The sequence below is a fragment of the Rhododendron vialii genome, chromosome 3a, assembly GCF_030253575.1.
Source record: "Rhododendron vialii isolate Sample 1 chromosome 3a, ASM3025357v1".
NCBI classification, from domain to species: Eukaryota; Viridiplantae; Streptophyta; class Magnoliopsida; order Ericales; family Ericaceae; genus Rhododendron; species Rhododendron vialii.
In genome coordinates, this window is record NC_080559.1 from 34469826 (window position 1) to 34493220 (window position 23395).

Consider the following 23395-nt stretch of genomic DNA (forward strand, 5'->3'; position numbering starts at 1 on the left):
AGAAAATTTGGAAGTGAACAATTCCTCGATAGCGTCATGGATGATGAATTCGGTAGATCCTAGCAAGAATAAACGGCTATTCGAGGATTCGGGATGGATTGGGTACGGGTTAGAGGTAGACTCTCGGAGATCGGAACGGATACGGATTTTAAAAAATAAGTAAATGATAAACTCTTTGAACTTAAAGGGTTTTTTTTTATTACTAATTTGACTTTGAGGGTTCTATTTTGCCAAAAAAACAAAAAAAAAGAAAGATAAATTCCCCAATCAATCATAAATACTAGCAGTATGTTTGATAGTAATGTGTAATTCGAAGAGCCGTCGTTTCTCACCCGTAACTCATTGCAGGGACCCCGCTTCCCTTTCGGATACGGAAAACTTTTTGTGAATAATATTGCTCCAGCAGAAATCATCCCAGGGACCCAGAATGTGATGTGACAAGCTCGGTGGGTCCCGCCCTTTTCCACCCCAAGTAGAAAGACAATTTTGGCAGGCTGTAAAGCTTCTAGATTTGTGAACTCCTTTGGGGCCACGCAGGCTATCTGCAGCATTTGCTCCGATTTAAAAGAGGGTTCCGCTATTGAACGGTGAATTTATGATCCTCATGTTTAGTTGAGGTAGGGGTGAATTGGTCCGGACATGTGGTTATAAAAAATAAAAATAAAAAGTTTTGGGTTTGTTGGGATTGGTCCCCTTTTTGTTATCAAATAAAGTTGGATCATTAGCAGTTGCTTAGTAAAAGTTAAGAATGTTATTGAGAATCTGAGATTGATACCTAGTACTGATAAACAGATTATGAAGTTCTAGGTATTCTTAGCAATTGAAAATAGTCTAAACTAGTATGATTCTAGAAAGGTTGGGTTTGGGGTGTTTTGCGAGTCAGATTTTAGATTCTAAAGTATGCCAAAAGATGCTTTTTGATTATGTGTAATTCGAAGAGTCGTCGTTTCTCACCCTTCAAATTCATGAGAGAGCTTACACTAATTAAAATGGTGCAGCAAATTTACTTACTCTTCTTGGAATACCTTTTCGTGACAACTCTCTTCAAATGAAATTTGATTGTAAGAGTATTTTGCTATCTCCCTTGGAGATGCTTTAACATACTAGCACGTGGCGATAGGAAAAAAAAAAAAAAAACTCAAATCGAGTTCATTTACCTCATGAATAATTATGCTACTCACACACATAGTTTGCGCAAATAATAATTAACAAACTCATAAAGAGTATGAGGAGTGTCCGTGTAAAAGATGTGCGAGTATTAATTTTTTTCCCCCACACGAATCTGCCATGGAGTTGTAGAAGGTGAAGTTGACGTGCAAGATGTATATTAATTCTCTTTCCATCATCAACATAGAAACAAATTAGGAATTCTGTTTCCAGGAAGTTAGAAACAAATTAGGAATGGGGCTGAAAAGCATGTACAGCCAATTAGCCGTATAGTGCGGATGGGAGACCCATCACATAAAGGGGTGAGAGCAACTAAAAACTGAGTAAGGGTATCCACAATGCTGTAATCGAAATTCGATAATCAAAAGTTGTCAAATCAGCTTTTGATTATTTATTTAAGAGATTGCTAAGGTTAGCAATGTAGATGTCTACAATGGCATAATTAAAATTGGATAACCAAAACTTGTCACGTCATCTTTTCAAACTACAAAAAACTAAAAATTGTGAATAGTAGTAAATAGTTTTGAAACTAATAAAAACTATTTACTAGAAATAGAAAATAGTTTTTGAAACTTTTTTTTTTTGGAAAAAAACAATTTTTTAGTAAAATTCTTTTTTCAAAAATATTGTTCGAAAAGAAAGAGAGGAAAATTGGAAGAGGCATATTTTTGTATAATTTTATTTTTTTTGGGATGTTAAATTTATTGTTTTTTGGGAGCATTTACGTAGCAAGTCTGTAACCCTGGACTAGACTTGGAGACAAAAGCACTCCGTTTGGTTTAACATTTTGAGAGCTACTTTTAACTCTTGACACAATTTTTAATAAATTTTTCTCTTTATCTCTCTCCACTCATTACCACTCCAACTCTCAAAAATAATTTTCTAAAATGTAAACCAAACAAAGCCGGCCTTCTAAATTCTGTATTGGACCCCATTGACTTGGAGTAGACTTGGAATTGTGGAGAACTTGGAAACGAAGGCCTTCTAATGTCGGGGATGGGTGCTCGATCAACTGTGGCGTGCCTTGTGCTACTGTGCTATGAATGGACCGGACGGATCACAGGTTCAACCCTGATTCAAACAGAATTTAGCCATGACATCATAAAAAATTTATAATGAGAAAACGGCAAATGCTAATTGATGCTCCAGGGGCACGAGTTATAGTGCATCAATTGATTTAAGAATAGCAAACAACCTTTTAATTAACTTCCAAGGTTAGTCCCTCTCGAATTTGGTCGTTCTCCTCTGTTCGGCTTTGGCCCGCTAGCCCTTGGTGAGGCGGTAGCTGTTATGGCTCTTTGGTCCCTCCCAGAATCCTCCGCGGGTTTGGAGTCTCTATGGTTACGCCTAGAAAAAAGGATTGCTATGTCCGATTGCCTCCTCCTCCACCCTTTTTGCTTAGCAAAACTTCCAAGGTTAGTTAACACTGTAGATTGATAAATGAGGGGTTCTCAACTACTTTTTTTTTGAACAGTGAAATTTTATTTTTATTAATCTTTAAATGTGAATACAAATAGAGCAAAGAGAAGGACAACGAGTGCCTATCCGAGACCCAAACCTTAATTCAGTTTTTTTGGCACCTCTCTCTCTCTCCCCAAGATAGGCTACACGAAAACCCAGAAATTGATGTGCTGGACATATGCTTGTTGCATTGGTACAATTTCTTATGGGAAAATGATTTTAGCACTTTAATTTTTTATGATGGTATTCTAATTTTTGTCTTTAGTGTACTTTACTATGTATAAATTTTAAACTAAAAGACAAATTTTATAGTGGCATCATCAAAAATTGGAGTGCCAAAATCATTTGCTTTTCTTATGGGCCATAATAATCATGAGAAGCCCATATCTGCCAGCACCAGAGGTTTCAGGCTTTACAGCCCGTATGAGCAAAATTATTCAAAGTGTGGGTTGTCGATTTTTAGATTCGATCAAGTCAAATCTGTGAATTAATAATACAGTACATCTTAACTATCGAAATCTAAAATTTATGACCAAAAGTTCACTAAGGATGGAAGAAATTTGAAAACACTGTTTCACTGCTTTTTTCTTGTATTTTCACTTGACTTCGGTTCATATTTTATACTATTCTGATTGATCATTTCGTTGAAATGGATGATTTATCTCCAAAAATTTGTCAAAAAACTAAAAATAATTCACTAAACACCAAGAATATGAAATCTCAAAAATAAGTAATTTAGTCTAAAGACTCTGAGCCCATTCTTGGTATTGCTAGTTTCCGAGTGAGAAACATGCTTTCAAAGGGTTAAATTATCGATCCTCTCAGGAGTAAACTATTTTCTTCCTTTTTCACCAGTGAAGAAGAAAAATATCCTCTTGTTAACCCCTAGGTGGTTGTCGGAATGGTTAATCGACTTGCCTAGGCGGGGCTTTACCACCCCAAGGTCGCAGGTCAATTTCCCTCAAACAGTACTGATTTGTCCTTGGAGCCACCTCACCTCACGCAAATGCATGGAAAGGGCTGTGGGAGGGATTGGAGAGATTAGTCCGGTTCATCAGGACACTCTTCATTATTGGAAAAAATTATCCTCTTGCATACACTGAGGTCATGTGAAATACATTGTTTTTCTTCCTAAAAAAATGTCCTCATTATCAGAGGAATGTATTACACACTCATCATTGACTTGCTTCCATGCCACGACTAGCATTCTTATGAACATACATATTGGATTTCTAATGTACAACGGAAAAAGAAGCGATGAAATATGCACGTAAAATCAAAATAAATACCTTTATGTAGAAAATACGCCGGTCAAGAAGCCCCTAGAAGAAATCAAGCAGAACAATCAACAATGGATGATATGTAACTGTAAACCGATGCAGCAAGGTTAGGGGAATTCTTACCAAAATCCAGAGGCCTTTTTATCTTGATTTCTGCAAGTATTGACAAAAGAAATGGTCTGATTAGGACCGTGGCTTGGAATGAGAAGTGAAGGAAGAGAATAATAGTAATCTAGCATTTCTAATTAACTGATAAAGTTGCTACCTTGGTTTTCCTTCAAAAGTGTCATTTATTTCGTCCACGTTAGGCCTTTTAGGAAATGTGGTCAATATATTGTACTTCTCCTTCCCGAACGACGGGTCATCCACCCTCTTGTACAATTCATACCCGTATGGATATGACATCCTGAAGTTGAGATCACTACAATAGTAAACCTTGTCCAGGGGAATATTTAGCACTTTTTTTGCAGCTCAGTAAGAGAGCTGCTTAGCAGCGATTCATCAGCCAAGAAAATCACGGGGAAAAAAAATTGAGATTGCTTTGCATAGTTAGGTTTTATGCTTTTCAACCCCCATGCTATGAAAGGTGCATTCCAAAACATTATTCCTTAAGCCATTAGCGTCTTTTAGTAACACTGATTCAAACTGTGCAAGGAGAAGGGAAAGAGGTTTAGAGCCAGAATATGTCCTCATTTCCGTTGAATATTAGCAAAAAGTAACAGAACTTGTGAATCATTCACCTGAGAGCACCCATAATTGGATATTGAGTTCCTGCATAATAGAGAAGCCGGAAGTGATAGCAATTTTCAAATGATGCTGCGTACTCCAATCTCTTATCTCGACCAATTGTCTGGAGGGCAAATGTTTCAATCAGTACCACACGAAATCAATCAATGCATGATAGTTGATACTATGGGCTCACTGGCTTTATGCTTACTTGCATGATACCACTTGAAGCGGGTAAATCCTGATCATAGAGAGGAAGTTCAAACAGTATTAGCAGAACAAGTAGACAAGTATTTGCATGATATGTTTGAAGCAAAACAAGGATTTCATGTGCAAAAGGATTAACAATATCTACCCCTTAAACTTCTATATAAGATCAAACGATTTTCGACATAAAGGTATGTTTGAAAGGTAGGTGTTATTTTAGTTGACCTAGTAAACCAAATAAACAACCCCATTAAATCTTTAAAACCATTCTAGATACTCATATTGATCTATGTTAACCAGAAGAATTTATATTGCTTTACATTCTCATTGCCTTCTTTCTTAAGGAAAAGTGAAACTGAAGACAGTGCTTCGAAGGGACATTACCGTTCACTTAGAGAAATTCCGTGTCCCAGTTTAAAACTATGAAGTTTCTTCTTGATCAAAAAATCAAGGACTGGAAATGAGAAAGGAATTAACTTGTGGATTCTATCTGCGAGTTGTTTTTCCCATGGTCAACACAGTAAAGAATTCGGACCCTGAAGGAACAGTTTACATGATTGATGGCACAGTACAAGTATAGTTTGTGTTCATTGACAAAAAGAAAGAAACAATAATGCTGTATACATGGCAATGCTAAAATTGATAAATATTTGGGCATGCGAATTTTAGAGAACTGGTTCAGCTTGAGATCATAAAAGAACAAAACCTTGAGCCTAGGATTGACAAGAATTACTGGACGGCTGCCAGCAGCATCAGTCATAGCTCTTAGATCCTACGTTATGCAACAACAGCTTGTAAAGGATAAAAATTGAAACATGTCAAGTACAGGTGTCTTAAGAAGCACAGAGGAAAATTCTCTCAAGTCCTTACATCGATAATGCAATTTCCCACGGCATTTTGGGGGGCCACTAAAATAAACATATCATCTTCTTCACTGACCTCTTTTCCACCTGTTGAATACAACAACATATGGAGATATGGGTATCAGGACAATGAGCACCAAACCAAGTTTCGTGAGAAAAAGGAAGTTGGACTCTAATTTCTCCTAATTTTTAGAACATACGGATCAAAGTTTTTAATGAATAAATTGTCACAATATTGGAGTTGGTAAGTTAAGCACGAATTATATACATCCCAGCAGAACTTCTAAACCTGCATGCAGCAAACTCTAAAACACGGTATTGTACAATTTGAATCACAGCACACAACCACATGTTTACATAAAAGGGCAAATCCAGTGCACGAGGCTCCCTCCATTGCGGGGTCTGGGGAAGGATTGATGCATGCAGCCTTACCCCTGCAAGCAGAGAGGCTGTTTCTACGACTCAAACCCGTGACCTCCAGGTCACAATGGAGCAACTTTACTGTTGTTTACATATGGAGTTAATATACTAAGGAGAGAATATAATTTAGGAAATCAGAAGGCGAGGGAATATGTGCATATTGATGTTCTGGACTATCAATGAAGGAAGCATGGTAATGTGCACATAAATTAAATTGGGTCTCTAGACCTGTCCTCTCTGATGCTATTTGGCTTTGATTAGCGGGCATAGTTCCGCAGCAAAATAGGTATAGGGGGGCCACTGTTTCAATGGTTTTCTGAGAGCAACCACTTTGTGCATATTGCCAAAGGTTAGGTCTGTCTCCAATCCTCCCCCGCCCATACCCTCAATGATTGGTGACAACATGGGTTCTGTCTGTCTGTTAGAAGGCGAGGGAATCCAAACAATTTAATAGGAAAAGTTACAGAAAAAAAATGTATGGTACTGTCAAAGCAACTGCTACCATGATTTGTTGGAAACATGACTTGAAAAGTAGTTCACCAAAAAAAAAACTTCTAAAGTAATTATACTTTTCAAGTTGGGCGTGAACATATCAAATGATTTTTCTTTGAATCAAGATAGAGCAAATGAAACGATGTAAGTAATCCAACTGTGCAAGAAATTATGAAAAGCAATACCTATAGAACCTATGTTAATAAAGGTTCCCATAGCACCATAATCACCCCAGTCCATGTACTCCAATATCTTTCTACTTCCAGCAAGCTGTAATGGCATCCCTGCAAGTGCGCCCTCTCCCATTGACCCTTGCACACAAACCTTTAAAACCAAATATCTAAAACTCAGCATATCCTTTTCTGGAACCAACTTATAATTGTAAAATGTGTCTGTAAAATGAGTACAAGACCATCACTGAAGCAATCCAGACAAATTTACCTTAATGCGCTTTCCATCATCAGCAAAATTTAAAGCTAGAACTCGAACAAGTTCCATTAAAGTACCTATCCGATAAACATCCTGCGCATCATAAGATACGGTCAACTAAAAACAACTGCAGGCAAGTCAGAACAAAGAACGTCTCTCACCATTTCTGGGTTAAGCTCTGGGATACTTATCTCCACCTGTCAATTTTGAAATGCAATATTATCAATTAAAACATAGTCGATTCATGGTGACATAATATCAAATTACAAAACAATAACACAAAACTATCTTCTCTACTTTTAGTTCACATGAATGATTTTCTGATACTTTTCATAGAAGAAAAAGACCTTAATTTACCAGGAAAACCCCCCTTCAATTGAGTGTCGTCAGCAGTTGAGAACTTGAGATCGAAAAAGCTACTGGTTGCGTGAAAGGCGATACTATGGTAATGTCTCAATCAACTAACTGGGTCTCCAATTCTAAGGTGGTTCGGGTGGTTTAACAAATAATTACCTTCAATCGAGTTTTTCCGTCCTCTATGGCTCTTTTTGTACCTTGGAGCACGTCATCATAGAAATATTTCCTGATATCTCTGGAATGAGGAATATTATTCAATCTAGTAGGAATCCCTCTCCAAATTTCCTGTAAAAGGCTAAAGCAAAATAAGAGGAGAGACTTGGCAAAATAAACTAGCCTCCTAGTAACAAATGTATCTTCTGATACTGCCATGGGAACGCAAAAGGGATATTTTGGAGATATTAACAATTCTGAGTATAGAAAATTACCTGACTTGAAGATGCCTGGTTCTTGCTTTGAAGAGTTGATTTTACTGGTACACAGAAAAAAACTGGTGAAATTTAGCTAATCACAGATGTCAAATTACTCATGATTGGATAATGGAAACTCTCTGTTTTTAGTCAGGCCAAAATTCTTCATTTATAAGGATCATCCTCCATCACGAGGAAATGGTATGGCATGGATTAAAGACCATGTACTCATTCCACTGTGCTCTTAGATAAATGTTGCAGACAATATCTAAACATCTGAACAAAGAAAGCTGCCATGAAATCATGCAGAAGACACTTAAAATTCTAAACCAACATACCTGGTTTTGTTGTTTTTACTTTTTCCTTCTGCACTTGAGACAACAAAGAGTCTACATCTTTGAAAATTACTTCTTTAGGGCGATTTCCATCAATCTGTGCATTAGAATGTAATGAAACAACTAAATGTGTTACTGACACATTTCACTTCATGATGAAAACGAAAATGGAAAATGCAGTTATTGGCACGACTAGAATATGGAAACACCTTATTCAATGTATCCATATAGGTTGATAAGATTGCTTCAGCATTTTGTTTATATATTTGCAGTCGTGATCGGACCTGTAAACAAAATAGACATATTGGAAGCCAAAAGGAGTCAGACGACAGATATAAAAACGAAAAATAGATTTTGAATTTAAAATTATCCTTTAAAATAATATATCTCCTGGTCACCAGGGTGATGTAAATTATGTAATGCTAAGCCACACGGGTTGCACAGAATGGTTACCAGACTAAATGTTATAAGTAACAAATAAGAAGACCAATGTTTTACATTATGTACCAAAAGCCCCCCTGTTATCTCTATTTTGATTGTAGCCACTAAGGGGAAACTAATATTCGAACATTGCCCAAGTTTTCAAAGCAACCTTGAATTAACAAGGATGTTCAAGAAGGAGAAGGGCGAACAATCAACCTATGCAGACCATGCATTTCACAACACTCCACATGATTTATATCACCTCTTTATCTCCCTCATGCCCTGATTGTGAATCAACTTGTTTTGTTCTTCTGTGCAATGATGCGGCCACTTGTGTACATGGCCTAACCATCTCAGATGACATACTCTTATGTTATCTTAAACTAGTTACAATTGTCCTTGCCCATAACGTGATTGTTCCAAGTCCTTAAACTCTTCAACTCTGAAAACTATTAATGCTCACATTAAGAATTCAGTGGACTTGGGGTGATGTTGAAGCCTTGAAGGGATGGACTTGGTCTGAAGTTCCGATTATTTGGTAAGAAGAATTCTTCTAACCTTACTGTTCAAATATATTGAAGCAAATAGAGAATTCTTCTCACCAAGTGAAAGTACCATGTGGATGCTCCTACCTGTTTGCGATTTTTGTGATAAACCTATCACCTTTGATAGATCTTCTATCCCTCAACATGAAAATGAAAAAATGGTTTGTTTGCTGTGAAGGTTAGGTTGCTAAATACTCCTAGAAGATCCCATCAGCGTTGCCGGTGATATCAATGGCATATCCAAACTGAAGCATTGAGCAGTGCATGAGCAATTTTTTAGTTTATCAATGTTCATAAACATACCTTTTGCTCAGTGTCATCAGGACGAGTTATAAGCCTTGCTTTAATCTCGTCGGTCTCGGGAGGGAAATTTTTTATATGGTAAATTTTCCCTGTTACAGGGTCCAGCCTTCTACCAACGCATCTATCGATTAGAATTTCGTCAGGAACCTTCACACAAAGAGATAAGCTTCCTGTAAAAGCTCCATTTCAAGAAAGTGTTTAATATGGGGTAGACTGTATCCAGTATCATACGTTGTAAAAGTTTCAATCAACTTCCAAAGGATTTAAGGAAACCAGCACTAGTAGAGATGACAGAATGGCTTACTAACATACATCTAGTACAATGTAAATATCAGGTCTAATATTCAGTTTCTCCAGACTCTGTGCTTGAGCAAAGCTTCGTGGGAACCCATCTAGAAGCCACCCTTTCTCTTTTGCATCTTGTTGTGATAGTCGTGCTGTCACCATCTATAAAACAAAGTGTCATGTACTGTATCATAAGAAGGGAGATGGCGTAAAAAAACCTCGGTGATCATGTCATACAGCTGTCACAACTTCATCTGGAACCAAGCTACCAGCGTTCATGTACTCTTTTGCTTTATTTCCAATTTCTGTTCCAGCTGATACTTCAGCCCTTAGAAGATCTCCAGTTGATATATGCACTAAACCAAACTGAAGAACCAAGAGAGAAGAGTCAAGATGGCAGACACAGAAGATACAGGCACTTTAGTACAATGGATGTGAAGTGACTTGCAAGTAGCAATAAGGTCAGCAGCCCCTATAGCTTAAAAACAGTCCCTTGTATAGCTTAAAACAGATTCCCGATTGATAAACTGGGGCAATAGAAGAAGCACTGAGACCAAGAAACAACCAGACTCCGATGGTTTAACTTCAGAGAGAGTCGGCTCACCAGTTGCTGGTATTCCGCCTCTCCAATACAAACTTCAGTCAATCTCAATTCAAGAACCGGCATTAGAATGATTTGAAAATCAATCTTATATCCCTTGAACCATCGTGATTCAGTGATCCGTTTTTCGATATGCAAGCTCCACAGGGCCATTTGATCGAACAATGAGAATACATTCTATTAACCTTAATACTGCTAAGTGGTGAATCATTCAAGTTTCCACCCAGTGTTGCCCATACAAATACTTTTTTGTTAGCCACTTAATCCATTTATCTCGGTGGGCTTGAGGATGTGTTTGAAAATCACCAAAACACTCATGAAATCATGGTTAGAAGCATGATAGTATGACTCTTGCTTTTATGGTTCAAACATATGAAAGATACAAATTTCACCAGTTTATCAATGTTGGCCAATTAAGCTTATCTAGAAGTTCGAGTAACATCCTTAATTCCTATTCCTTCTCAAACCCGTATACCAACCAGTCATATATCATTAGTATGTATAAACTTACTTTACCTTCTGAACAATCATCTCGCACTGAGTCCCTTTCCCCGATGCCGGAGCCCCCGATATCATCACCTTAATCGGCTCACTTTTCGAACACAACACCTTCATCCCCTGCTAAGAAATACAGTAAGCAGCTTGAATCAATCGTCACAAATTTAAACTAGGTTTTCATAAAGATAACATAGTGGAATAATGATGTAGTTCACGCAATTCAAGTTATGTTTTATTAACCTTAGGGCTAGGGTGTGCCCTCGGGTAGGATTGTCTGGAAACATGAAACGATGACGTGAGATGGTGCTGGGGAAGGGGGGATGATGATGACGACGATGGTGAGAGGGAGGAGGAGGAGGAGTAGAGAGAGAAAGTAGAGAGGGGAGGTGCGGTGGGGACGTTCTTGCAGTGAAGAGAAGTGGTTGAGTAGTGCATCATTGTTGTAGCAGAAGCAGAGAGCTCTTCTGACTGACACCCAGAGAAGAGAGAGAGAGAGAGAGAGAGAGAGAGAGAGGGGATGAGTGGAAGAGGTGAGAGGTGAAGGCCCTATAATTAACGGATAAACGGTCACCTCAGATGACTCGGATCCTCTGTACGAGTTTTTATAAGGTACGCTCACTTGCAGCGCACGTAGTTTACTTCCCCTGTTTCCATATTTTTCGGTTTCCTTTTTCGAAAGAAAATAGATATTGGAATCGAGAGTGGCTGAATTTAGTTTCCATATTTTCCGGTTTCCATAATCAGTTTCTTGCGGGGGCTTGAACCCCGCCAACTGCACTCTATCTCGCTTGCTATATATATATTTGATGAAGATTAAAAGGGTAATTTCACTTACCAACTCACTTAAACAATTGCTGACTAAGGAGGGACTCAGTGAACCCTTTAAACACACACACCCAAACCCAAACTCCCGATGTGGGAGCCAGCACAACTGACACAGGTCCGAGAGCCTCGCCTCCCGCTTGCTATATTATTGATTTTTTCTCTCTTTTTTTCGTTCACCCAGCCTGGTTGTGATCGGTAAAAAAATATTGGTACGAGTAGCTGCAAGAAATAACTTTGAGGAAAAATATTGCACAAATCCTGAGGTCATACTTTAGACTTGGACAAAAGGCGTAAGGCATTTACTTAATCAAGGTTTTAGCCTTTTAGGAATGGCTCATTGTCTCGTCTTGACAGTCTCGTTATCATGCACCTTGTTGGTACAGTTGGCCATTTTTATTTCTCAGAAGAAACTCAGAAATAGCATTGCCCTTTCAAGCTTCAAATTGGAAGACAGCTTGGCTCAATGGCAAGACTTTCTATCCTCCTTGAACCGTACAATTCAATGAATCGATGAGCCTCCCTCCCTTCGACCATCCAAGACTTCTATGTTGAAGGGTCTGTTGAGCCAATCAACCACGCTAAAATTGAAGTCAATTATTTCTCCTCGCAGGATCGAAACATATTCAAAATCAACTTCTCAAAAATCAGCCTTTTCAAACTTCTAATGTTACTTCGGACTAAAGAGATTCACATGGTTTTTGAGACAGAGCAAGTGACAAGCTGCTGCGCTGCATTTGAAACTGCAAAAACACTCCATGCTTCTTTCCTACCTCTGAAGGAATGCTCACAACTCTTGTAAAGTTTAAGCTATGAGAAGAGTTTTCAGCATTTAAAATGGACGACACAAAAAGGCAGTTTAGAATAATGTACAATTTGTACCTGTACCTGTAAGGAGCAATTATTCAGTGGTCTTGAGCCACCGTCACGTGGTGTCCTAATGTTCTTTTACCCCACACATTCATGTGGAGTCCATACCCGTAGCCAAACGTATTCTCACCAATAACGCAAAAACTCAGTCGTGTAATTGATGGTATTAACATCACACGGATGCCAAACAGGCCAATCTGAAGACGATACCCCTTTTTAGGCACCTTCCCTCAAACACACAAAACCATACAATCAATATGGATAAACAATTCAAGAGAAGTAACTGTATATGCTCATATCAATCAATATGGATCTGAATAGCCAAGTACATGCTGAAACCTCAAATTACATTTAGCAATAGCTAAAAAGTTCTCCATCTGCCAGAAAATACGCAACTACACTTCCGGGCAAATATTTAACCAATAACAAAGAATTAAGCGAAACCCGACCCATTGTTCTTATTTCCTTAGAGATAGACAAGCTTTGTAACAAAAAAAAAACAAAAAATAGATTTAGACGCTGGGTTCATTCTCCCATCTAGGGTACCCATAACATCACCTTTCGAGTTGGGGAAGTTTCTAGTCCAGCTTCACTGAGGAGAACAAGTAATGCACGAACCAAAACGAAGATAGGAAACCAACCGTGCCTGTCGCAAGCATAATCGCTAAAACCATGAAAAGTGAATATCCCAAGTAAAGCGTGGCGGAAACAGGTCCACTCAAACTCTTAAGGTCAAATACGAGATAGTTAACGGAGTACAAGAAGATGTAAATGGCGACCGAACCAGAAGCGAAAAAGGACTTCCACCACCATTTCCAGTCCTCCACACAAAGATGCATATAGGTTAGAACGAGAGACACCTCAGCACAAACCACCACAAGAAGGATCAAAACAATGAAGAGAAAACCAAAGACGTAGTAAACTCGTCCCATCCAAATACTGGACATGATGAAGAACAACTCAATGAAAAGTGTACCAAAAGGAAGAGTTCCAGCCCCAAGAACTAAAAGCCAAGATGGGTATTTTTGGGCTGGGATATCCCTAGGGATCTGATTGGTTCGAACTGGGTATTCAATATGAGGTGCTTTTGCACCGAAGTACCCTCCAACCATGGTTAGGGGAACCGAGATGCAAAACCAGAGCAAAATGAGAATAACAAATAGAGAAAATGGAATGGCTCCAGTGCTGCGACTACCCCACAGTAGGAAATTCAAAGTGGTTAAAATCAGAAAAGCAATACCAGGGAAGAAACAAGCAGCTTTCCAAGAGACTGAAGCCCATCCTGTTTTCTCACCACACCCAATTGTCCTCCAAAGTCGAACAGCAACGTAACCAGCTGCAATTCCGAGAATCATGTAGGAGAACAGCATCCCAGTAACCAGGGTCCCACGAGAAGCAGGCGACATGAATCCGAGAGCAGCGAATAATATTGTCACCACAGCCATCCCGAGAATCTGAACACCATCTCCCACCATTACACACAGAAGCGAAGCATTGGTTGGAGCGCGGAAAACATCTGCTACAACAAGTTTCCACCCAGATAACTCCTCGTTCATCTGGGCTTGAGCCTCCTTATCTAGTTCCTCATAGCGAGTCAAGTCCCGCCTAACTGTCCTCAATAAAATCACGAAGACAATTCCAGCCAGGAAAGTAATCACCATAAGAGAGTTGAGAATCGAGAACCAGTGGACTTTTGCTCCTTCCATTTTCAAATAAGCATCCCATCTTGAGGGCCATTTGATATCACTCTCCACAAATGAAACTTCATAAGTGAAGGCCACAGAATCTCCTTCCTCCACAGCCATACCCACAGCCCCAGGATCACATGTGATCACGTTCGGATATTTACCATACATTTTCAAGTTCTTCACAGATTCAGCATTGTGCCGAACGCTACAAGGGATCACCTCAAATCCAACCACCATGTAACCTGGGATGTCGGATACCGGACTCCCAACCGTTGGGATCATCTCAGCAGCATCCCCAGTGCCCATCACACGGGCCACATTGGTCTCTTCGTACTTGTGAACAAGAACCGTAAACTTCAAATGGTTAAACACATAATAAGCATCTTGAACCTTAGCTCCAAGTGGATACCCTGTCCAACGCAGTAAATATGTCTCCTTTTGGGTATATCGAATCGCAGGCAAATTGTCCAGAATCAAATTAACCTGATACATCTCATCTATCCTCTTTTTCAAGGTCTTAAACTCATCAGCCGACAAAGGAGGACTGGATTTGCACAGAAAGATATCTGTCTCATTGGTGTGCATCTTAAACCGATATGGTGAATTCTCAATCCTATCCCCCATGAGGAGCTCACCGAGATTTTCGGCACTGTCCTTCACACCCTCCTGGGGCTTACAGAAGGGCATACTATAGTAGCTATAGGGAATTTCAGTTTCAATTGACGTAAGTGAATTCACTTTCACAGATAGGGCATCGCCAATGCCATGTTTGTGGGGATAACTGCCCGGAAGGTAAAAACCATGACACAGTTGAGATATCAAACAAACCAACAAAACCCAGATCTTGAATTTGTCGAACAAGTCCATGTCAGTATAATTTCAGGAGATTTTGCGACAGATCTGGATGACCCAGATCAGCAAACGATGGAATGGGGCAGAGTATATTGCAATTTCAATGTAGAGTTTGCGTATTTAGATAAGATCGAGTAACAGTACTTTGGGACAGGGTTCAGATCAAATCCAATTGCAAAAACAAGAAAAAAGAAAAAAAAAACGAAAGAGAAAGCGAGCTGTTGCTAATGTGACGAAACACAGATCTGACCTTTGAATGAGGTTGATATTAAGGGAGCATTGGAGAGAAAACCACCGGGTAATGAGATTTGGGCTGCAATAACAGGGTAACGTAAGTGAAGAGGAGCAGCGAGCGAGAGAGAGAGGGGGAGGGAGGTGAGGTGACAGCCCGAATTTTTATGGTGACAGAAGTGTTATTGTTGGAGTATATGAGGACACGAGGAGGCGGATCAATGAAAAGTACCCAAATTTTCTGGGAATTGATTTTATTATTATTATTTTTTTAATGTCACTCTTTTCTTCTCACAAAATAAATTATTTAACAAAGACACAAAAGATAATAGCATTAACAAAAAAGAGAGTGATAAAATCACTTCCCAAACTAAAGTGGGGTGAGATTATTACCTTGCAGGGGATAAAACAATTCCTAGATATCACTTTTGGATTTAAAGATCTAATGGATTGTTTCAGCACTCTATTTAAATACTTATTTTTTAAAAAGATAATTTTAAACTAAGAAATAATGTGTGTAGGTTTGTATTTTCATATGCGAAAATCCTATTGGTACCGATGGTACCGTAGGGAAAATGCACCGACAGCCACTGGACGGCCAATCCGAGTCGTCCAAAAATTTAAAAAAACAAAACCGAGTGGGCCTTTGCAGAATCAACGGCATCCGAGATGTGTAGGGTACTTGATCCGAGCACCCTTTTTTCGTCTATATATGTATATTCGTGTATATACACGAAAAAGGGGTGCTCGGATCAAGTACTCTACACACCTCGGATGCGGTTGATTCTTGCGTAAGCCCACTCGGTTTTGTTTTTTTTCGGACGGCTCGGATCGGCCGTCGGTGTATTTTCTCTACGGTACCATCGGTACCAATAGCAGTACTCTTTCATATGGGAGTTTTTACGTGTGAATCTACGTGAGCTGAAGAGGTACAATTGGTTGATGATTAAGAAAGAGAATGGAGGAGTGATCTAGAGGGGCCAAGGAGGAGGCATAAAATGTGAAATGTGTGTGAAACGTGACCGAGCCCGAGTTATCAAGGCTACCTACTTATCCCGGTGTATTGAGGAATCAGGTCAAATGTAGTTCCATTTTTTCTCTGGAAGATGCTCTCTCCCTCTCTTTGAGGATATAGTGTTCTCTCTCTTTAGACGTCCGTCTCAGTGTCTCTTCTCCTTTTCTCCTCCGTCTTTGAAAGAGAGATCATCCATTCCACAATGAGTACTAACATCGGTATTTATAGGTAGAGACCGAAATCTCCGCTGAACTCATCCTGCTGCGGACCCTGTCGGTCCACGGACCCATGCCGCGGGACCCTTGCAGGCCTATCTGCCCTCGCGATGGCTCTCATAGGCCTCACTACCCCGTGAGCTTGTTCAACTGCGCCAGGCCCATCTTGCCACGGACCCCTGCTTGTCCGCAGGACCCAGGCGGGCCCAACTGCCCTCGCGATGACTCTCGCGGGCCTTTTTACTCTCACGAGTTTGATCAGCTGCATGGGGCCCATCTTGCACCACGTCAACGAGCGGGCTCCATCTTGTGCCTCGTGGCACCAAATCTCTCTTTGTGTGGCAGCTATTTGCCACATGTCAATCTCACGATCTTTCCACGCGTCATCATGTGAGTGGTAGGTCAAACTTCTACCCCAACGGTCGTAATCTTGACCGCATCTATAATGTGTTTATGCAAATAATTTTTCTAGCAATATGGATCTTATTTGATAGATCTTATTTGAGATCTTTTGAACGGTGCAAAAAAAAAATTGAAAAATTATTTTTCATTTACATTATTTTTGAGTTTGAAAATGTGAAATAAGTATTTATTTATTAAGAAGGTGTTATGAAACGGGGACTAAAGGAGAACACAATCCTCGGTTATGTTGATTATGAATTACCACCATAGGATAGATGATTTTGTATCTCTTCTCATTGGCAATTTCCTAATGAGGGGTATTTCCACTAAATTTTTGGTAAAAAACGTAGGTTATTTTATAATTTCGTTTACACTAATCAATAAGTTTTTGACATTTTAGCTTGATATTCATACTAACTAACAACTTGTTAACAACAACTTCTTTGTTAAGAATTTTTTCAATAATATATCCTTCTATAATTTATTTTCTATCGAAAACATCTAACAACTTAGGCTCCGTTTGTTTGGACGTAAAACATTTTTGGATAAAAATATTTTACTTATTTTCCGCTGTTTGGCTAAAAAAGGGAGAAGGAAAATATTTTCAGTGCAAAGATGGATCTGGAGAGCTTATATGAATCGATTGCTTCAATATGGTTTTAAAATGCTTGGGAGGTTCTTTATCTAATTTCAAATAACAGGTTAGTGCATAACCTTTGCGTGGAAAACCATTTTGACAACCAAACGATGGAAAATCATTGTTTTGAAAAATATTTTTCATGTACCAACCAAACACCAGAAAATAAAAGTTTGAAGTTTGTTTACATGAAAAACATTTTACATTGTAAAATATTTTACATTGAAACAAACGCAGCCTTAATTACAACAAATTCTTTTTCAAAACTTATTCATTACCGAAAACGCTCCCTTAATAGTCAGTAATCAACTTTGATCCCACCCCATCTCAACAGAACAAATTTGCTTCAATTTCAAGCATGTAACAAAAGGGGTGCAATTTTGATATTGTTTGGGATCCTACTACTTGAGAAGCTGCCCATTTCTTATCCACAAGTAAGAGCCACCCACTCACTGACTGGTCACGTGACTCGCCTCCTCTCATCTCTCCCCCTCCCTCTGTCTCCTCCACCACTATGCACCGTCGTCATGTCCTCCCCCACCACCCTCCCCCCCTCCCCCCTCCTCCCCCACCACCCGTACCCTAACCTCCACTTCACCCGCCGCTCCCTCCTCTTCCTCTCCACCCCCGTCGTCCTCTCTCTCTCCTCCTCCTCCTCCTCCTCCGCCGCCGCCACCACCACCCCACCACCACCACCCGACACCACCATCACCGACCGCGTCTTCATGGACTTCGGCATCTGCCCGAGCTACTTCCAAAACCGTAACCTCGGCGACCAGCTCTCCCTCTGCGCCGACTCCGAGCCCCTCGGCCGACTCGTTCTCGGCCTCTACGGAAACCTAGTCCCCCTCACCGTCTCCAATTTCAAGTCCATGTGCACTGGCCCCACCAACTTCTCCTACAAGGGCACTTTGGTCCAGAAAATATTCCCCGGCCAATTCTTCGTCGCCGGCCGCCAAGGCCGCCGCGACAAGGGGGAGGTAAAGCCCTCCGTGGATTTGGTTCGGAATACGGAGGCGGTTGAGTCCAGGGCCTTTTTGCTCGAGCATTCAAGGCCGGGGGTTGTTTCGCTGTGTTTGTCGGAGAATGATGATGATGATGAGGTTAAGTTGGATCCGAATTACCGGAATGTTGAGTTCTTGATCACTACCGGGCCTGGTCCGTGCCCGCAGCTTGATAGCAGGAATATTGTTTTTGGAACAGTGCTGGAAGGTATGATCATGATATGTTTATTCAAGTGCATCAGCATTGTTTTGATGATTGATAGTTACATACGCTCGTGTATACGTACATTGTTATGGTCCTTACTTCTTATGCAAAAGATAATGTTCTAGCAGGAAATGATATCGATAACTAATAAGAGATTAACTTGGTGGTGATAACTTACCATTGTCGATGTGACGGTTTAAGTCAAATTTACTTCGGTTTACTACTGTATGGTTCTTGCTCAACAGTAGAACAATCATGTTCGAAGCGAAAAGTAAACTTTGGTTGCTATAGAGATTTGAAGTACTTAAAATTCGTAGGTACTGTCATTGTGGACGGGATGTCGTACTACTGTTGTTCCCTTTGAGGGAATTGATCAAAGCTTTGGTTTTTGGCATAGCATTTTGTCATGCCAGTATAAGCTAAAGCTAGAGCATGCTCAAACTTCAGTAAATACCACCACCAATTCAACTGCTAGAATTTTGTCCGAGATGTAAATCATGTTGCCGTGTTCTGTTTTCGTTTGATGCCTTTGATCAGGACATGAGGTTCTCTGTTATTTAGACTCCTCTTGATGCTTCTAACTTAATCGCGGTAGTAGGTATACTTCTTTTCTATTTGGGTAACCCATTCTGATTACTTCCCTACTTGCTGTATCACTCTATCATTGTTAGGTGCTTCTTTTGGAAACTGGCTTAGTAGAACGAGTTGCTGGTTCATTAATGTAGACCATGAATTTTGCGATTTTGTCGTCGAACTACTATGCTTGAATGAGCTCTTATTCTTAGGATTCATTCCATTTGCAGTCTGGTTCCTCAAAACTCATGAGTAATGTTAGAATCATGAGTCTTAGCTAAACACCCCTCTCCCCCTAATGCTGCTCCTGCTCCTGCTGTTAATGATGAGACTGTTGTTGAACTGAATTTTACTCCTCGTTTATGTTTAAGTGGCCAACATGTGGACGTACAATGGTTCAAATTCGGTGATATGGAGTATGGACTCTTCAATTACCCTAGCTTACAACGTGTCCATTGAATATGAGAAAGTGTGAGGGTACGAGATGTGCGTCTGACAACTGGACCGAAAGTGGACACTTGTATCGTTTTGTTATTTATTAGATTTGGAGAAGGAGCTCAATTTGTTTGACCTGAAGATTTCTAGTCTCTGACATGGATGGAGATACAAATTTCCCTTTTTCATTAATCTCATTTAATTTGAGTACATTCCTAAACAGCAGTAAATGGTGTTTAAATGGTTGTGCGTATCCACGTACGCGTACCTAATTTTGGATACATTCTCCCATTACCTATAATCGCGAGTTGAGGGATGTCCAACATAGGATACACCCAAACCTGATACGCATTACAGAATCCATGTTGCATAACCCACATATGATCTCTCTTTCGAGGTAGCATTTGGAGTGGTAAACATTGTTACTGAATCATAACATGCACTTTTCCAATCATCATCAGATGCACGCCCACTGATTGTCCTCTCCCGGGTTCTCTGTATTTCACTAATCACGTTATAGTATTTATGAATTTAACAGTTGTTCTTAATATGAACTGGTGGTTCAAGTTATGCTTAGGAGTGGAGTGGTACCCTTGTTGGTTATCTCTTCTGTTGGAGTGGTACCCTTGGTGGTTCCAGTAATCCTCAGGAGTTTAGATGATAAGATTAGCTGGTCAACCTGGTTCTAGGCACTAAATATTGTGTGGTAAATGATGAACAGTTTTTAGTAAATCATAACCACGCACTTCTCCAATCATCAGCACAGGTACCCCACCGATTGTCCCCCACCCAAGTTCTCCATATTTCGCTAATCCGGTTAGAGTATTTATGAAAATTTAACTGCAGTTTTAAAGATGAATTGGGAATGTGGTTCAAGTTATCATCTGAAGTCTGGACTCTGGAGTGACACCCTTCTTGGGTATGCCTTCTGGTTTTATGCACATTGTACGTACTTACAATAAGATTAGCTGACCAAACCTGGTCCTACACACAAACGTGGTACAGAGTTTGATTGTGAGAAATTTAACATCTCTTTAGTTTTTTAAGGTGCAGCACACTTCCTCCAGTTCACTTCAACTCTTCAATGATGGGAGGTAGTAGGTACGCATGAAAATGCAACCCTTCCACGATTTTTGCACCCCTTCTTCAACCACTATGATGTTGGCTTATTTGATCTAGTGATAGGACCTCAGCGTAGCCTCTGCATTTATCTTTGAATAGTGTTGCCTGCAGTGTAGTAGTGCATGTCAGTTCATGCTTTTGAATATCTGCTCTTTTCAACATCGCAATCCCAGTTTGTCTTTATATTTTCGAAATCTGTTCATCCTTCCTACTACCTGTAGAGGTCCCGTAATTTTTCCAAGAGGAACTTAGCATTTACTGATTACTATATATGCCCCTTCAATACAACCATTAGTCTCTTCTTTTCTTCTCTCCCAATAATTTACGTCTATTGATCAATTTTCTTTCCTTGTTGGATGGAATTTCAGGTATGGATGTCGTGACAGCAATAGCTTCCATCCCGACTTACAGACCCGCTGAAAGAATCCGCCAATATAACGATTTTGCTCAGTTTATTGGAGACGATCGAGCCAAAACTGCTCGGGCAATCTGGAACAAGCCCCTTAAGACTGTTTATATCAGTGACTGTGGAGAGCTCAAAGTGACAAAACCTGCCCTTTCTCCTAGTCTACCTTAACCGTGGTATTCTGTATGTAAACAAAACTCACATGTCAGTATTTTTTTCATCAGAAGCAAAAGTCTTGCCGTAAGTTACACATCGGAAAGAAAGAGAGGGCTCGTAGCCCATACGAATTCATATACTCCAGCTGAGAAGTAAAAAATATTAATGTTATACTCCTATGTGCCTGCCTACATTATGCTTTTAACAAATCGATAGGTTGAAGAAGAAAAGGATAATGGTAAATGTGATTGATTGATTGAGTTGATAAACCCCTCTTTCATGGCATTTTGTTTTGATTGTGGATAAACTGGGATTGGGAGATGCTGCCAAGCACTCCCGCTTGGCAGCAGTGCAGAGCGGCCGATTTAGCAATGAACGGTTCAAATTTGTATGCGCTTATATTCAATCTGAACCGCCCGTACCAAGATGAACGGCTGGATGCCGCTCAGCATGGGAGTGCTTGGCAGCATCCCCGGGTACGTGTAAACTGTGGGGTCCATTGATCCGTAATACTAAGATCAAAACAAAAGGGTCATGAAGTGATAAGATCTCATTCTGAAAGAAAGGGGACCACTGACTATCTGCCAAACACGTCCCTTTTACAGAGGCCTTAAAAGGGGTCAGTTCTGGGTTACCCAGAAACAAAGAATCCATCAGTGACCTGTACTGTAAAACAACTTATTACCAGCGATGCTTCAGAAGTTCCGTAGTTTTGCACTGGCAATGCTTTCACGAACACAATATATGTGACTTGTGCTTGGTTGTACTAGCTTTTCTTCAATTTTGCCCAAAAAGAAGTGGAGATCAGTTAAATGATGGTGAGGTATTCAAGAGAATCCACAAGGGACCTGCCAAACTATGTCCTTGGCATTGAAAGGCTTTGAACCAAGGCTCATTAATAGTGGTACCGGCAGGTCGCAAGAGTATTGGTTTTCCTAATGTTTCGATATGTATCCGCACCGGAAGATACCAGATACCATTGCAGATTTATTGATGTTAGTGTTACTTTCCATTATGAAAATTTTAGCATAATATGAACGTTTCTCTAAAAGAGAGAGTAAATTTAAAAATAGTCTGATACCGACAAGTATCGCCGGTATTTGAGCTGAAACAAGATTACAGTTTTAATGTACCAGATTTGATCGAAAACAGTATGTAGCCGATGCCGCCCGGTATGTGATTCAGGTCCTTTCTTGGGACACGAAAGAGGCAAGAGCTATGCCTGTGAGGATTTCCTGCTTGTGAATACCCAAAAGGGATAAAATCAAGATGCCACAGTAGAGGCTCAGCAGTCGGCAATACAAATACTTCGAAGTAGTGAAATGGGACCACTGTCACATAGCCAAACAGAAACAGGTCATTGTTAGGCAGGGCTCCACATGGGTGAGGGTTTTGGGTTCAAGGAACATCAAGATCAAGATGGAATAGCAAAGTGATAATAAAGCCCTTGAATACTTGCAGCTGGACCACGATTTTTTTGGGTTTGGTTTTCTGCAGGAGAGCCATTCATTTAGACCCTTTGTTTAAACTCGGGTAGCTCTTGTTTGGTTACCGACAAAAATAAAAGCAAATCAAAGAACATAGACAACACCCATTTTCACTCATATATGTGTTGACTTCTTTTCTTGTAGAGACAATTTAGATTTAATAATAATCCTCACTCGTTATCAATCATCATGAATCCAAGTTTCGTCACCAGAAACTCGAGTCGTGTCACAGTTTTGCCGTCCGATTCCATGCCTACATGGTTAGTTTTATAAATACTCTCTCTGTTCTGATTTGTTTGTCCTATTTTTGACTTATACACGTCCCACATTGACTATTCAATTTTTAAATCAATAGATCAGATTGTGTAAATTTTAAAACCAATTACTCAGATTTAATTTTCTAAATAAGTTGAAAATCTGAGATTGGACAAACGAATTGGGACGGAGGGAGTATCATTTGACAATATAAAATG

The 23395-nt window shown here is 39.8% G+C and overlaps 3 protein-coding genes and 1 non-coding gene across 9 annotated transcripts; 2 read left to right on the forward strand and 2 right to left on the reverse strand.

Moving 5' to 3' along the window:
- Positions 1 to 3678: 3678 nt before the first annotated feature.
- LOC131320293 (adenylate kinase 5, chloroplastic) lies at positions 3679 to 11363 on the reverse strand. 6 transcript variants are annotated; one of them, XM_058350950.1, is made up of 19 exons: positions 11043 to 11361; positions 10821 to 10925; positions 9941 to 10069; positions 9731 to 9865; positions 9419 to 9565; positions 8357 to 8431; positions 8151 to 8244; positions 7831 to 7874; positions 7559 to 7687; positions 7207 to 7242; positions 7058 to 7138; positions 6802 to 6940; positions 5712 to 5791; positions 5548 to 5613; positions 4846 to 4875; positions 4649 to 4758; positions 4174 to 4314; positions 4032 to 4061; positions 3679 to 3950 (listed from the first exon to the last, which is right to left on the reverse strand). In XM_058350950.1, the coding sequence occupies exons 1-19, from the start codon at positions 11238 to 11240 to the stop codon at positions 3920 to 3922; spliced, it is 1800 nt and encodes a 599-aa protein (XP_058206933.1). In that variant the 5' UTR covers positions 11241 to 11361; the 3' UTR covers positions 3679 to 3919. The 6 variants fall into 6 exon arrangements, with proteins under 6 accessions (XP_058206933.1, XP_058206934.1, XP_058206936.1 ...); XM_058350951.1 differs by having other exon boundaries at positions 10821 to 10922; positions 11043 to 11359; XM_058350953.1 differs by lacking the exon at positions 9941 to 10069 and having other exon boundaries at positions 11043 to 11363.
- On the forward strand, positions 6302 to 6409 carry LOC131321470 (small nucleolar RNA snoR100). Its single transcript, XR_009198515.1, has one exon. It is a non-coding gene; the product is annotated as a small nucleolar RNA snoR100 (small nucleolar RNA).
- A 1400-nt stretch (positions 11364 to 12763) lies between the features above and the next one.
- Positions 12764 to 15459, reverse strand: LOC131320294 (transmembrane 9 superfamily member 11). The gene has a single exon (XM_058350956.1). It carries the CDS (start codon positions 15047 to 15049, stop codon positions 13073 to 13075), a length of 1977 nt encoding a protein of 658 aa, XP_058206939.1. The 5' UTR covers positions 15050 to 15459; the 3' UTR covers positions 12764 to 13072.
- Positions 15460 to 17917: 2458 nt separating this feature from the next.
- On the forward strand, positions 17918 to 21614 carry LOC131320296 (peptidyl-prolyl cis-trans isomerase CYP28, chloroplastic). Its single transcript, XM_058350958.1, has 2 exons — positions 17918 to 18746; positions 21242 to 21614. The coding sequence occupies exons 1-2, from the start codon at positions 18062 to 18064 to the stop codon at positions 21448 to 21450; spliced, it is 894 nt and encodes a 297-aa protein (XP_058206941.1). The 5' UTR covers positions 17918 to 18061; the 3' UTR covers positions 21451 to 21614.
- The last annotated feature ends 1781 nt before the right edge of the window (positions 21615 to 23395 follow it).

Excerpts from the sequence above, each read along its gene's own strand:
- LOC131320296 (XM_058350958.1), top strand. The coding sequence starts at position 18,062 with ATGTCCTCCCCCACCACCCTCCCCCCCTCCCCCCTCCTCCCCCACCAC. Across the intron at positions 18,747-21,241 it reads TTTTGGAACAGTGCTGGAAG|GTATGGATGTCGTGACAGCA; the intron begins GTATGATCATGA and ends ATGGAATTTCAG.
- LOC131320294 (XM_058350956.1), bottom strand. The coding sequence starts at position 15,049 with ATGGACTTGTTCGACAAATTCAAGATCTGGGTTTTGTTGGTTTGTTTG.
- LOC131320293 (XM_058350950.1), bottom strand. The coding sequence starts at position 11,240 with ATGATGCACTACTCAACCACTTCTCTTCACTGCAAGAACGTCCCCACC. Across the intron at positions 10,926-11,042 it reads GGGCACACCCTAGCCCTAAG|CAGGGGATGAAGGTGTTGTG; the intron begins GTTAATAAAACA and ends TGTATTTCTTAG. Across the intron at positions 7,875-8,150 it reads AGTAAAAACAACAAAACCAG|TAAAATCAACTCTTCAAAGC; the intron begins GTATGTTGGTTT and ends TCTGTGTACCAG.